Source organism: Oreochromis niloticus, linkage group LG2, assembly GCF_001858045.2.
Source record: "Oreochromis niloticus isolate F11D_XX linkage group LG2, O_niloticus_UMD_NMBU, whole genome shotgun sequence".
NCBI lineage: Eukaryota > Metazoa > Chordata > Actinopteri > Cichliformes > Cichlidae > Oreochromis > Oreochromis niloticus.
The window spans coordinates 36,279,000-36,294,109 of NC_031966.2; the positions used below are offsets into that span (position 1 = coordinate 36,279,000).

The 15,110-nt window shown below is 48.7% G+C and overlaps 1 protein-coding gene across 3 annotated transcripts; it reads left to right on the forward strand.

Moving 5' to 3' along the window:
* Nucleotides 1-447: 447 nt before the first annotated feature.
* tbc1d9b (TBC1 domain family member 9b) lies at nucleotides 448-14,089 on the forward strand. Of its 3 annotated transcripts, XM_019346877.2 has the most exons (24): nucleotides 448-802; nucleotides 1,954-1,962; nucleotides 2,551-2,661; nucleotides 3,766-3,884; nucleotides 3,961-4,192; nucleotides 6,450-6,708; nucleotides 6,802-7,009; nucleotides 7,155-7,352; nucleotides 7,427-7,573; nucleotides 7,652-7,802; nucleotides 7,884-8,098; nucleotides 8,280-8,397; nucleotides 8,514-8,716; nucleotides 8,822-8,904; nucleotides 8,984-9,113; nucleotides 9,896-9,994; nucleotides 10,073-10,141; nucleotides 10,710-10,950; nucleotides 11,163-11,228; nucleotides 11,576-11,644; nucleotides 11,887-11,940; nucleotides 12,235-12,273; nucleotides 12,366-12,457; nucleotides 12,755-14,089. In XM_019346877.2, exons 1-24 carry the CDS (start codon nucleotides 694-696, stop codon nucleotides 13,376-13,378), a joined length of 3,645 nt encoding a protein of 1,214 aa, XP_019202422.1. In that variant the 5' UTR covers nucleotides 448-693; the 3' UTR covers nucleotides 13,379-14,089. The 3 variants fall into 3 exon arrangements, with proteins under 3 accessions (XP_019202422.1, XP_019202416.1, XP_019202420.1); XM_019346871.2 differs by lacking the exons at nucleotides 448-802; nucleotides 1,954-1,962 and adding an exon at nucleotides 1,173-1,644; XM_019346875.2 differs by lacking the exons at nucleotides 448-802; nucleotides 1,954-1,962; nucleotides 11,887-11,940 and adding an exon at nucleotides 1,173-1,644.
* Nucleotides 14,090-15,110: the final 1,021 nt, after the last annotated feature.

The following is a 15,110-nucleotide window of genomic DNA, read 5'->3' on the forward strand; positions in this document are numbered from 1 at the left end:
AGAAATGATGAACGCACAGAGATGTGGTGCAGAATATGCCGTGAAAATCCCACTCTAGCGGACAAAAACAGTGCCTTTTATATGTACGCAAACGCGCGTTGCAACTTCTTATCTGGTGCGCGTCTTTTATTTTGACAGCGAATGCGCACCTGCGGACCACTTATGTGCACCCCTGTGCATGTATTTATCTGACACAACACCTCTGACACAGTCCCTGAATACTGGAGCTCCTAAGTTCACGTGTGGGATCGTGTAACCTATCACATGACTGTGGGGAAAGCTTGAACGTGGCTTTGTTCGGCTTTTTCTAAATTACATTTTCTTCTCCTGAAATGTAAACTTTAAGCGGTGTTTTGGTAAAATACATTTCACAGCCCCTAACCCTGACAACAGCGCCGCCTGCTGTTTTTTGCTTTAACGTTTCATAAACTGCAGACATGTGGACGTCATGACGCAGCGTGCGCAGGGGAGTGGCCTGACACCCGGTAGTAATGTGCAGTCATCAGACTGAGTGAAAACAACAACATCAGCTCGATGTTTGCGTGACTCTCGCGGAGGCTTCAGCGCCTTTTCCTGCCGTTTCCCCGGGGGAGAGACAGCCCTCGCACGCCGACACTCCGGCCTCTGTCCCGCTGACTCCCTGGCCTGTGTTCCCCTGAGCGCCCGGAGGAGGGCCTTCGGCAGCGGGCAGAAATGTGGATCCACCCGGAGGAGGTGCTGCTGGCCGGGGCTCTGTGGGTGTCCGAGCGGGCGAACCCGTTCTTCGTCCTGCAGAGGAGGAGGGGGCACGGCCGCGGAGGGGGCTCTCCGGTGAGTTGGTATTTCAAACATTAGCTCTGCGGCAGATGGAATAATCGATTAGTGATCGATAAGCTGAAAGTTGAAGATCCGGGGGTGTTTGCTGTTTTGTGAGTGGGTGATCTGCGGGTTAATCAGGCACGAGCAAAGATGGAGGCAAAGTTTGTCTACAGGGTAAAAATGATTGGTTTGAACTTTAGCACACATCAGCAAATTTCCACGTGATTGAACGTGATGCTGTGCAGCTAACCCTAACCCGGACATCACCGTTAGCTCACACAGTGCTGTAAAATAACTGACGTACCAACATGGCTGCTGAGTGACCTGCACACTCAGCCCACATGCTGCTGTCTGTTAGATTTTACTGCGTGGATGTGTCTGAGGTGGAGCTCCTGAAGATGGTGTTCATTCGTGGTGTGCAGAAAGTGACTTGCAGTTCGAAAACCAGCTGACAGGAAGTATGATTCATGGTCTGACTGCAGGATGCAAGAAAGGTCCTCAGGGGTCAGCTGACAGGAGTGTTTACTGTCCCAGTAATCGAGTTTGTTGGGTTGAAAAGTCACAGTATTTTTAAAGAAGTGGGGGTGGACAGGTGTGAGGCCATATACAGTGCTGGGGTGGCGGGTCGTTTCATCATCGCAGCAACGTGAGGAAGAAGGCCCACTGTCCAAGTGAAGCGTAAAGAGAAGAATCTGTCAGCTTCAGAAACAGAGAGGTTAGAGTTTAAAAGGGCTGAGCAGCTGTGGTTCAGCCTGCAGGACGACGACGAGGAGGTCTCACTGATGCTGCCACAGGGAGGTGCAGCAAAGCCTCACATGGAGCCTGAACATGGAGGAACAATCAGAGGTGAAGACCACACAGCAGCAGAGACCCACCCTGAGCTGAGGTCCGTGTGCTCAGTGTGGAGAGGATACTCCACAGAGTTTAGCTCTGTTCGGTGTCGTGTGATGATCTATATGTCGTAAGTGGCTTAATTTGTAAATACAAAGAATCTGGTTTGACGTCTAATCATCATTCAACATTCAACCAGAACGCCTCCTACATGAGGTGTTTCCTGTCACACTGGGGGGGGGCTGATCCGGGACACACTGAAGACTCTCGGCTGGTTTGACAAGGCTGCAGTAACGCCCAAGACAACCTGGGGCAGGTGATCAGGGAGAACAGGTGTGTCGCCCTGCAATGTATGTGTAGCTCAATGGGAGGCATGGCTCTCATAGAACGATGAATTCATATGTACGATATAACTAATTAAAACTTTTGAGAGTTTTTAAAATTGCGTTCAGCTGGTGGACATGTACATGTGGTCACCACTGAAATGATGAAACAATGTGTCAGAGTAACGACCTGGATGCTGCTGGGATTTGGTTTAAGTCATTAAATGAATTATTTAATAGGTTTTCATGTGCGAGTCCACCTTGGGAACCAGACCAATCAGGGCCAGCGATTGCAGCACCATAACAGTTTGACAGAGGACCAGTCAGGTGTGACTTGCAGTTAAATCACAGACAGGAACCATCAGCTCTGTGACCATCTCTGAGACTCGGACCGACTCGGCTCTGACGTGTCCGAGCTCTGCCTTCAACATCTGTTCAGTCAGAACAGAACAAATAACTGTCTCCCAAAACCAGAACCGTGAAGGTCTGGAACAAGAAATGCTCTCTGATATGGTCCAAGTCCAGAACACCTTCAATCCAAACACTGATCAGATCCAGATAACTGCCCAAGTTGCTTCACCTGTCTGTCTCTGTGCAGGTCTCCTGGTTGGGACTCTGGATGTGGTTCTGGACTCCAGTGCCCGGGTAGCACCGTACAGGATTCTGCTGCAGACTGCGGACTCTCAGATCTACTGGAACATCGCCTGTGGTGAGTGGGCCTCGCCGAGCTACGAACGTGAATGCGGAAAATGTCATTTCTGTTCATGTTTACAGGTAAACGTGTAGAAACACAAAGGCGGGAGTCATAAAGCAGAGGGCCGCTCTGATGCGATGAGCTCGAGTTGATGCTTCCAGCAGTTTAACTCGCAGCCTTCGACTGCTGCTGTTAAAGATCTCTAACATAAAAAGTTGCTTGTCATTTTGGTGTGACAGTCACCATCCCCGAGGTGAGGAGACTCGCTGAGCCAGCTCACCTGCTGCAGAGCTTAGTTCAGTCCAGTTTTATTTAAGAAGTGTGAAATCTCAGTAACAGCTGCCTGGAAAAAGCTTCATACTGTGAAGTAAGAACTCTACAATAGCTCAACAATTAACAGGTGTATTTTCCCCAAAGCTCCTGTTGGCTGGTCTGTTCCCATGTTCACTTCAAAAGCATGTTTGTTTGCGATGTCACTGCTGCCGTCACACTGTCACATGAATGCTGAGCTCAGTGATCACTGCCTCTGAGAGCCTCCAAAGAGTTCTGATGCATGAACCTCTTGTAATGACCTCCACTGTGACCTCAAATAGATGGAGAACATTTTGTCCTCAGTCTGCACAAAATATCTGCTGCCGTCGCTCGAAAGGCCTCTGACTGTTTCCTCTGGTGAGGGGGAGGACAGAAACTCACAAGTTCATCGTCACTGAGGTCGACACCATGGGCTGAGGATGTCTCCTGTCCAAAGATTGCCCAGATTATCCTTAACTTGATGATATCATAGTTGGACTGGCTGTAAGCACATTGCTTAAATTCAGTTAACGTAACCGTGACTCTGTGGTTCAGCTCCATTTTAACTGGCTAAGATCTAAATCATTTCACAGATTTGTAGTTACCTGGTTAGCTCACCTGCAGCTTTCCTGGTGGACGGCACTAATCTAAGAAGCTAATATGAATTTCACTGAAGCAAAGGTCATCGGCTTTCATTTGTAGTTTGCGTTCTTTGTTCTCGCGTAATGACATCACAGGCACTGATTGGCTGATTGTGTCAGGTGTGTAACACCTGATTGTGTCATGTGAGAGGAGCCACCTGGTTAAACCCTCAGCCGTGTCTTGCAGGTTCGTCTAGGAAAGAGATCACTGAGCACTGGGATTGGCTGGAAGCCAATCTCCTCCAGACCATCTCCATCTTCGACAACGATGAAGATATCACCACCTTCGTCAAAGGAAAGATCTCTGTATGTCACCTCCTATTTGTTCAGGCTGTCTGTTTTTTTGCTGTGTGCTGCTGCTGAGTGATGTCACTTCCTGCAGGGCATCATCGCAGAGGAGAACCGGTTAAAGCCCGGAGAGGAGCACGAGGAGGACAGCGGGAAGTTTCGGGAGGCAGAGCTGAAGATGAGGAAGCTGTTTGGCATGCCTGAGGAGGAGAAGCTGGTGAATTATTACTCCTGCAGCTACTGGAAGGGCCGAGTGCCACGACAGGGCTGGCTCTACCTGTCCGTCAACCACCTGTGCTTCTACTCCTTCCTGCTTGGAAAGGAAGGTACGAGCAGCCAATCACAGGCCAGCATTTAATCCTGTTTTTACACTGAATGCTTTGTTGCTTAAAGCTCAAAGAGAGAGCTCAGACATAAAACAGCTGGATCATATGCACCTGACTGAACAGCAGAGACCAAAGTTAGAGGATAAAGTGCTTATTTTTCTTCTCTTGTTGATGAATATGACGTGAAGGAATCGATTCTGTGGGCGTGTTTTACCAAGATTTGATATAAAACAACCAGGGCAGAACGTTTGAGTTGGTTCAGATAGATCATAAAAACGACTGCACCATAGGAAGTGCTGAGGTTGTGTCTTGTGTGGCTACAGGTCTTCCTCAGAATCAGGGTTCTTGCACATTCTTTCTTTGTGTGAGGTTGGTTTGAGCTCATTCCTGTCTCCATCTCACCCACACTTTGATATCTGGGCCTGGTTTCTTTGTCCCCGGTTTCTGGGGACAAAGCTACAGCTGGTCTTCCAGGTTCTCTTGGGTTTGGATCAGGACTCTGGGTCAGCTGTGAGTATTGTGTTGTGTTGTAAAATAACTATGTGAGGGAAAGGACCCTGCTTCAGAGTAAGACCTGAAGCCACAGAAGACACAAACCTCAGCACTTCCTGTGGGTGCAGTCGTTTTTATGATCTATCTGAACCAACTCAAACATTCTGCCCTCACTGAAGGTTTTCCTCACATCATATGTTTCTCAGCTGGTCGTTCTCTTGATCATAGAACAGGTCAGTGCAGAATGTACACACATACATTCATTTCCTAACTTTTTTAATGCTTGTGTGCATTCGAATCACGGTGGCAGCAGCCTGAGCAAAGTTTTCCAGTCCTGCCCCTCGCTTATCCAGGGGGACGCCGAGATGTTCCCAGGCAGGGGCGGTCCTGGCCTGTTTGGTGCCCTGGGCGAACACTCCCTCTATGCCATGAGTACCATTCACAGAGAGTTGGGGAGTGGCTGCAATCACAGCATTGTAAGATGGGGACAGATGTACTCTTAGGACCCCTCCTTGATTCAGAGATGGTCTTTCCCTTTTCACGTAAATGGCCTCCTTGACTCCGCCCTCAAACCAGCGTTCCTCCCTGTCCATTGAAAGAGTGTCCACTGGCCTGTAGGTGTAAATAGACTGCAGAGTCCTGGCCCTACTAATGAATGTTATTTCAGGATACATAATACCTGCCATTATCCAAAGACACATCTGCTTACCTGTGTCTGACCTTTTCTTGTCCACCTTCCATCAGTAATTTTGCACTCCAGTATTAACACCCAACCCCACAACATAAACTAATAGACCTACAGCTTGTATAGGGTCTTTCTTTCTGGGATTGCACACAACCCAGAAAAAATAATTCATACTTAATGGGCTTGGATTGACAACATTATAAATAAAATGTGCACTATTTGGAAGCAGCCCGCCCCCTCCCCTTTCGACTTCAGCACAGCAGCAGCAGGCACACCGAGGGCCCTCGCCCTCACTTTTCGTGTATATGTGTGTGAAAGAATTTAGAAAACGCAGTCGAATGCCTTCTCCAAGTGCACAAAACACATGGACTAGATCGTCAAAACTCCCAGGCACCCTAAAATATCCTCCAGAGGATAAAGAGCTGGTCCAGTGTTCCACGACCTGGACAGGGACTACGTTTGACGGTCGGGCTGTCCTCTCAAGCATCCTGGCACAAAATGTCCAGTGGAGGCTGAGGAGTGTGAGCCCCCTGAACCTGATGTCCCCCTTCTTGTGAAAACTCCTAACCCTGTGCCTAGCAGGGGAACCTTTGATTTCTCCTTTGACCAATTTGCCACAGGAGACCTTATCAGGGGGATGAAAACCCACCACAACTGCGAACATTATATTTGTCTCATGTGGACCACTGTTGTGTTTGGGGGCTTTCTTTGATATCCCAGAAATCATCCTCTTTGAACAACCAGATTCAAGTTCATCTCTTTATTGTGAGCAAACTTTTACAGATTACAGGTAACTCTCCTTGACCAGGTAACAAAAACTCAAAATGTCCTTCGTGGTCTTTTTTTTTTTTTTTTTTTTTTCAGATTTAGGAGAACCTTGAATCAGAAATAGTAGTATGTTGAAAATGTCAGAAAACCTAGATTTTTCTCCACTTTTGGTCTCTACTGTAGAAACCCATGCATTGTCTTAACCAGCTCTGCATGCTGGAGCTTCTCCCAGCTGTCTTTATGTGTGAGAGGTGGGGTTTAGAAGCATTCAGAAGTTCTTTGTTGATGTCATCCTGTGACCTCTGACCTCAGTGACTCTGGTGGTGCCATGGACCGAGGTGACACAGCTGGAGAAGAACGCCACCCTGCTGTTTCCAGAGAGTGTCCGTGTGAGCACTCGTGACACCGAACATTTCTTCTCAATGTTTCTCAACATCAACGACACCTTCAAGTTGATGGAGCAGCTCGCTAACATTGCCATGCGCCAGCTGCTCGACAACGAGGCATTTGCCGCCGACCTGTCGCTGCCCAAACCCAGCAAAACGTTGAAGAACGTCTCTGCGCTGAAGAGGTGTCCCTCTGTTTGCACCAGACGGGTTTCTTTGCCTTAAGTCTGTTTTCAGCGCACTCTTGGTTACCCTCATCATCTGTTTCTTGTCTGCAGGGATCTGGACGCCCGGGCGAAGAACGAGCGATACCGGGCGATGTTTCGGCTGACGCAGGAGGAGCGGCTTGACGGACACACGGACTGCACCCTGTGGACGCCGTTCGCAAAGATGCACGTTGTCGGACAGCTCTTCATCTCCAACAACTACATCTGCTTCAGCAGCAAAGAGGAAGACCTGTGTCAGCTCATCATACCCCTCCGAGAGGTTAGCTGGGTCAGCTGGTGCTGCAGGAAGTAGATGAGCTGGGGTCAGAGGTCACATGATGGCTACAACGTCAGATATTACAGAGTGCTGCAGATGAACACAAATACTTTCATACTTTGGTCATTTTACCCATCGTTCTCTGCAGGTCTCCATTGTGGAGAAGGCGGACAGCAGCAGCGTCCTGCCCTGCCCTGTCTCCATCAGCACCAAGAACAAGATGAACTTCCTGTTCGCCAACCTCAAAGACAGGGACTTCCTGGTCCAACGTATTTCTGACTTCCTCCAGCGAACGCCGGACAGCTCGTGGGGCGACACCAACCCGCTGTCTCAGATTAGTCACTCGGTATGTCCATCACTGCTCGTACCGTGGTTCAGCTGCTTTCACACAGTCCTCATGGTTTTTGTTCTTGTCCTCAGGCGTCCTCCGCCGTACCCCCATCTTCTTCTCCAGGTTCTGAGTCCGTTCAGAAGGGTCGCCATTACCACCCTGGCCTACCCACAGCCATCCAGGGTCTCCTGCAGCTCTATCACCGAGACGACCCAGAGGACCTGGGACCCAAAGCCGTGAGTACAGATCCGCTCAGTACCCAGCAGTACTGTCCAGGCAGTCCTGGTACTGACCTCATTTCCTCCCTCCTGCAGATGAGGGAGAAGATGAAGGAGGAGTCATGGAACATCCATTTCTTAGAGTTTGGTCGAGGCGTCTGCATGTACCGGACTTCCAGAACCAGAGAACTGGTCCTCAATGGGATCCCAGAGCGCCTGAGAGGGGAGCTGTGGCTGCTGTTCTCTGGTTCGTGTTCACTCGTCATCCATCCATGAATTTCAGTTTATGCTCATTTTTGCATACTCATCTGTCCTCCCGTCCATCCAGGAGCACAAAACGAGATGGCCACCCACCCTGGTTACTATGGTGAACTGGTGGAACAGGCCATGGGGCTATGCTCATTAGCTACTGAGGAGATTGAGCGCGACCTTCACCGCTCGATGCCCGAACACCGAGCCTTCCAGAATGAGATGGGCATTGCCGCCCTGCGCCGCGTCCTCACTGCATACGCCCACCGCAACCCGGGCATTGGATATTGCCAGGTACTCCCATAAAGCAAAATGAAACAGAAGTGTCATGTTTCCCCATCAAGCTCAGCCGGGTGACTGAAACGACCCCCTGACACAGCTGATGAAGTCTGCACTAACATGATGTTTAAGAATGTGTAAGGCGTCCTGAGGTGGTGTCGGTTTGTTGTTTCTGACCTGCTGTCTCCTCCACCAGGCAATGAACATCGTCACCTCTGTCCTGCTGCTCTACTGCACCGAGGAAGAGGCCTTCTGGCTGCTGGTGGCGCTGTGTGAGCGTATGCTTCCCGACTACTACAACACCCGAGTCGTAGGTCAGTAGGAGGCAGGGTCACAGCACCAGAATAGATCCATCCTCTGGTGGAGACGGGGATCTGAGGAGTCCTTCTTAGGCATGGGGTTAGTGACGTGGTTTCTGTATGTCCTGCAGGAGCGCTGGTGGATCAGGGGGTGTTTGAGGAGTTGACCCGGTCCTTCCTCCCCCTGCTCTATGAACACATGCAGGAGCTGGGGGTCATCTCCACCATCAGCCTGTCCTGGTTCCTCACCCTCTTCCTGTCTGTGATGCCCTTCGACAGCGCCGTCCTGTTGGTCGACTGCTTCTTCTATGAGGGCATCAAGGTCATCTTTCAGGTAGGTGTGCTGCTGGACCCGGGGACACCCACAGATCCATTATTTTGGATGTGAATGAGATCTTGCTATAGCTGAATGACTTCCTGTCTCTAAATGTACCCGCAGGTGGCGCTGGCTGTCCTCCATGACAACATGGATGCCCTGCTCTCCTGTAGTGACGAGGGAGAGGCCATGACCATCCTGGGCAGGTACGAGTCCAGAGCCAGAATCGGCTCACTCCGAACTGTTCTGTGTACACCTGAGGAATAAATCCAACTTGTGCTGCAGGTACTTGGATAATGTGGTCAATAAACAGACTGTGGCTCCGCCCATCCCTCACCCGCACGCCCTGCTGACAAGTGGAGATGAGCCGCCGCCCGAAATTGACGTCTTTGACCTCATAAAGTCATCGTACGAGGTGATGCCAGAGTTTCTCTCTGTTGGAGGGGTGGGGGGCTCACTAAGCTTTCTCACTGGGATAAATCCAGACGGATGACGTGAAGGTCAGAACCTTGAAAAACAAACTACTTTATGTAGACAGCCAATAAAACGATGAGAGCTCTACGTTGTGACTGATGTTGGAAGCGTAAATGTTTTCTAACATTTAATGAATTATTCCGCCTTAAGAACACGCCGCAAGCTGCCTTTGAGCTGCACGTTAGGTCTTCACCTAGAGCTGCAGGAGGCAGGGCCACAAACCATAAACCCCACAGAGTCAAATACACACAGAGCACAAGAGGAGCACAAATAAAATATTCACCATTAACTTAACTGGCTGAAAGTCAGCTGTCACATTAAGGGCTGTGGTTGTGACCTTTCAATATGAAGCATCTTGAGGCCACTGTTGTTGTGATTTGGCACTGTGTGAAAAAACCTGAATCGAAAGTAGAGTTGAATAGATGACGGTCTGCACCTAGGCAGAGACCCTCAAACACCACTGTTGGGTTTTTGTACTGAACATGAACTATTGTTGGGCTTAATGCACCCAGAGTGGACTGTAAAGCTCTGTGGGTGGTCTAACAGTCCACACTACCTGCTGAGAGCGGCGCCACACTGACTGAGTCTTTCTCGTTCCCCACACGAGCTGATGGATCTTCCTCGGCAGGTTGATGAGCAGCTTTGGTGGTGCAGGAAGGATGCTTGTGATGAAATGCATCGCCTTCTCTCTGAGGTAACTGCAGCTTCTTCTTCTCTGTGCAGAAGTTTGGCAGTCTGCGCTCTGATGTCATTGAGCAGATGAGGTTCAAGCAGAGGTTAAAGGTCATCCAGTCCCTGGAGGACACTGCCAAGAGAAGTGTGGTGAGTGTTATCACGAACTTATACAGCGCGTTAATGAAGACATTGAGCTCACAGGTGTGTGTGTGTGTGTGCGTGCAGGTGAGGGCAATGATGACGGAGTCAGCCTTCAGTATTGAAGAGCTGGAGGAGCTCTACTGTCTGTTCAAGGTGAGTTCATGTTTGTCACACAGTTCCTGTGCTGACCTGATGTTCAGGTATGATTCTGTTAGAAAGTGTTTCAGCAAACAGGACAAAGCTCTGAAACTTCCTCATCGTCCTGCAGGCTGATCCAGAGCTGCTCAGCCTTTTACACTCTAATCTTTCTGCTCCTGGGTGCTCTGAGTTTGCTCTGTGAGACAGCGAGCCTTCTCGGAGGGTCTTCCTCACTTGGCTGTATGCTGCGATGAAGGAAAGCACCCCTTCCCACGGCTTTTTGATGTTCTTGTTTCTGCTTCTGGACCAAAGTGTTGATGTGTCCTTTCCCGATGTTCTCATTTTTCCTGTCTAACAGTAGCTTCCATTACGTCTCATCACTTATGAAGAGATGTAGGTGTAACCCGCGCCTGTTTATCAGACAGGAAGTGACCTTGTTTTTGTGTGACCCTGCAAGAGTCAGAACTTCATTTTTTTTCCTTTTTCAAATCTGTTCTGTGATGTAAACATTGCTCTACCTGTATGTTCTAGTATGTCACTGCCTCTAACCCCGCCTCCTTTTTTGTCCATCCCACCGATCCAGTCCAAACACATGACCAGCTGTTACTGGGGTTCCAGCAGCTCTGCCGCTGAGCGTCACGATCCCAGCCTGCCGTACTTGGAGCAGTACCGCATCGACCCGCTTCAGTTCCGTCAGCTCTTCGTCTCGCTCGCTCCCTGGGTCTGTGGAGGGCACAATCCAACGCTGTCGGCCCGCCTCTTCAGGCTGCTGGACCAGAACCAGGATGGGCTAGTCAACTTTAAAGAGTTCATCACAGGACTAAGTGAGCCCAGATTACAGATTACAGCCTCTGATTACATATTACATATCCAGATGATAGATTAGTGATCCAAATGACAGATTACAGATCTAGATTAGCACTTCAGAAAATAGATTACAGATTCACAATCCAAATTACATATTATATATTACAGGTCAGCATTAGAGCTTCAGGTTGCAGAGCTCCACAGGTCTTAGTGTGTGTTTGTTTTGCAGGTGGGATGTATCACGGGGACATGACGGAAAAACTGAAGCTACTGTACAAGCTCCACCTACCTCCAGGTAACACAGCTCACCTGTACAGGTGAGTGTAACCCTGAATCATGAGATCAGCTCTTCCTTATTCTGCACTGATCCGGTTTTGGTCCTGATGAATTCTGTAACCCTCTGGCCGTGACGTCAGAGGTTCCAGCCTTTACACTGCCAGATTTTTGGGGCCAAACCCAGCGTGGTGGACCAGGTGTGAATGGGGTTGAAGTCGGGTTTTGGGTGTCAGATCGGGTTTGGGGTCTCTGTGGGGTCTCCTGGTTTTGAAGGCTGGTAAATTGAGAGCTGGTGAGAACTGAATGGATCAAAGACTGAACCACAGGTGGAGAACCTGCGACTCACCTGCTGCTTGTTTGTTGTAGCTCTGTGTCCGGAGGAGGCGGAGTCTGCTCTAGAGGCCACGCAGTTCTTCACCGAGGAGGAACCTCGAGGTGAACACACACTCACACACTCCTTGATCCTGGATCTGTTGTCACTTCCTGTTAAAATGGAGTTCTTCCTCCCTGCTGCTCAGAGAGGATCCTGTGTTTGTCGGTAACCGCTGAGTCTGCGTAAAGCTTAAATCAAACTGATCAATCTGCATGAACAAACCTTGGATTAACACACCTGAACATTTCACTCTGCTTCTCCTTCCTCTTTTCCTTCTTCCTCTTTCTGTGATGTTTCCTTCCAGAAGCTTCCTTCTTCTCTGATCAGAATGCATTGCGGCAGCAGGAAGTGACACCAGGTTTGTGTCTGCTTGGTTTGAGGGTTAGGGACGTTACTCTGCTGCCAAGTTATTCTAATGTTTTTCTCGTGTTTTTGTGATGATGATCATAACATTAGCAGATAATTTGAAAGTTTCTGGCTAAGCTATCAGGTTAATTCCCCAGCGTTAACTAAACTTAGAAGACCGTCAGCTCAGGATTGAATTTAACCTGGAAAATGAGGTCGTGGTGACCTCATCCATCTTTAGACCGTCTGTTCCTTTCTCACATTTAACCCCATAGTTTGATAATGAGGATGATTTCTATCTGAACAGGTGAGGAGCCAAAAGATGGAGACAGTGAGGAGAAAAAAGGTAACTTGACCTCCCTGACTCGAGCCTTTAACGTGGAGGAATCACTGAGGCCTAGCCCAGTTGTTTGACCCCTGACCTTTGGTCTGTTTTAGAGGTGAAGGACTACAGGTACTACCTGAGGATGTGGGCCAAGGAGAAGGAGACCAAGAGAGAGACCATCAAAGACCTGCCAAGGATGAACCAGGTGAGCCTGTGAGGTGTCACACCATTTTTTACAGACACAGGTGTGACACACAGGTAGCAAGGATGGTTCAAACCGGAAATCTAAGGGGGTGTTAAAGGCAGCACACACCTGGACAGGTCGCCACAGAGAGACTGATTAATTTTAATAAAATTAAGTAATTAGTGTTTTATTCTTAGTCCTCGTGGGGAGAGGAAGACACAAACAAGCACACCTGTAAAACATTATGTACACCTGTGTGTGTTATTGTATATATTAATGTGTGTGTGTGTGTGTGTGTGTGTGTGTGTGTGTGTGCAGGAGCAGTTCATTGAGTTGTGTAAAACTCTGTACAACATGTTCAGTGAGGAGGCTCTTGAGCAGCAGCTCTATCACGCCATCGCCACGGTTGCCAGTTTGCTGCTGCGCATCGGCGAAGTCGGCAAGAAGTTCAACAACGGCACCAAGAAGCGCGAGACCATGCCACAGACCTCACTCTCTGCTCAGAACCCGCCCCACAGCCCTCAGGGGGAGGAGGAGGGGCCCGGTCACGGGGCGTCTGGTGAGTCCGAGGTGTGCCGGGCTCTGGCCGACGCCCAGCTGGAGGTGGTGGCGCCTCAGATGTCCGACGAGGAAACAAAAGATGACGTGTCTGTATCTTCGTATTCGGTGGTGAGTGCCGGCTCGCTGCAGTGCGAGGATATCGCTGAGGACACGGTGCTGATCAGGGGCAGCGAGCAGAGGCAGGGAAGCGTGCTGGATACGGATTGGTCGATCACCTTTGAGCAGGTGTTGGCTTCGATGCTGACAGAGCCGCCGCTTGTCGACTACTTTGAGAGGAAGAGGGACATCCAGGCCAAAATGGCCGCCTGCAAGGCTCAGCGGGCAGTGGAGCGCCAGATAAGCTCCGCCTCCGACCATGAACTCACGCAGCATTCTACCTGAGCACCTCCCTCACCTGTCCACGTACACCATACAGGTAACCGATGTAATCAGCTAAGTGGATCATGTGACTGGAGCCTCTCTGATGGTGTTACAGTGACAATGACTCTGATTGGCTGGCGGGTCCTGCAGATTAAACTTCCTGTTTCAGTGTCCATGTGTTTGAGATCTTATCGATTAGAGACAATCTGATCAATCAATAAGCGCATTGATCTGTTAAAGGTCTGCATTTCCTTTAGTTGTTTCACAATAAAAGCCTTTATGTAGTGACTGAGGTGTTTTACTGTGAAGGAGCTGGAGGAAGTGTCCCACACCGCTGTATAGATCATTTATTCATCTTTTTAATTATTCAGCTCCTGTGTCTCTGCAGGACCAATCAGTGAACAGGAAACAGAAACATAAATGCTTGGCGAGCTCCCCTGTAAAAGACTCAAACACGTGTGAGTCGCATCAGACTTTTATTGTGAAATAAAGATTTATAATCAGTACTAATGGTTTATAATCAATAACGGTAAAGACGCCATATTTCACCAGGTGTGTTTACACCTGGACTCTTACTTTGAAGCCTTGTTTGTTCTCCCCACTGCCTGTGTGATGACATCACTCTGTTGGTGATGATGTCATCATGTTTTTATGTGTTTGATCTGATTTTAAACTCGCTGTGTTGATCTGTTATTCGTGTGTTGTTCTAATAAATACTGGAGGAAGTTCTTATGCTGCTGTGTCATCTTTGAGAAATGTGTCATCATTTAAAGGGTCGGCACAACATGTGACAGTTTCAAAGGTCAGAGGTCGTCTCATGCTTCATCATCTTACTTCAAGTTTATAAGATTTTTTAATGACACAGTTACACTTTAAGAAAAGACGTTTAAAGTAATTACTTTTGATAAACTGGTGAGCAGGTGTTTATGTGATTAAGTCATGTGACCTCTGAACTCAGCACTGATGCAGGAAGTGACACACTTTTTCAGAGCATGGGAAAATTGTTACCTGCAGGTTTGGTGATAATCCGCTGAGCCAAACTTCACCTGATAAAGTAAAACGAGATGTCAGACTTACCTGTGCACCAGGTAAGGTCACACGCTGATATTTTGTTCTACCAGACTCATCCTGGACCGTGAATGGATGGATTCAACTCTCAGTCGAAGGCATGCGATATTGCTGCTAGTGTCACTCTAGGGTCGTCGGCTTGGAAAAACCCTGTTTTAAACAAATATTCTCTTTTTTTCATTTTTTTTTTCATTTTTTTTTTGTTTCCTTAATCTGCTGATTTCTGGTTTGGTGTTCCTGTTCCAATTCCCTTAATTACTCATTTCGTGTTCTGTAGGCCTCTACAGAGGCTGAGCCTGTCGGTGGTTTCTTCCTCTTAAAAAGACGTTTTTCGCATGATCAGTATTAATGCAGGGTCTTACAGTATAAAGGACTTTGAGGTGACTGCTGTTGTGATTTGATGCTGTATAAATGAAACTGAGCTGAATTTAAAGGGTCCAAAAGGACGGCATCGTCATGTGTCCCAGTTGAATGAATGTTTTCAAATGTGAGGCGCAGACAACATTAGCAAGCAGCATATTCTGCTAATACTAATTAGAAGACCATGTACGCCTGACATGTGACTGGGAGCTGAGCCCCCCGAGTCGCCCCCGAAACACGTCATCCTCCGGCCTGCAGGGGGCGCGCTTACGTTACTGGGGCAGCTACTGCTGTCACGCAAACTGTGACGTGGGACGCGGGTTGA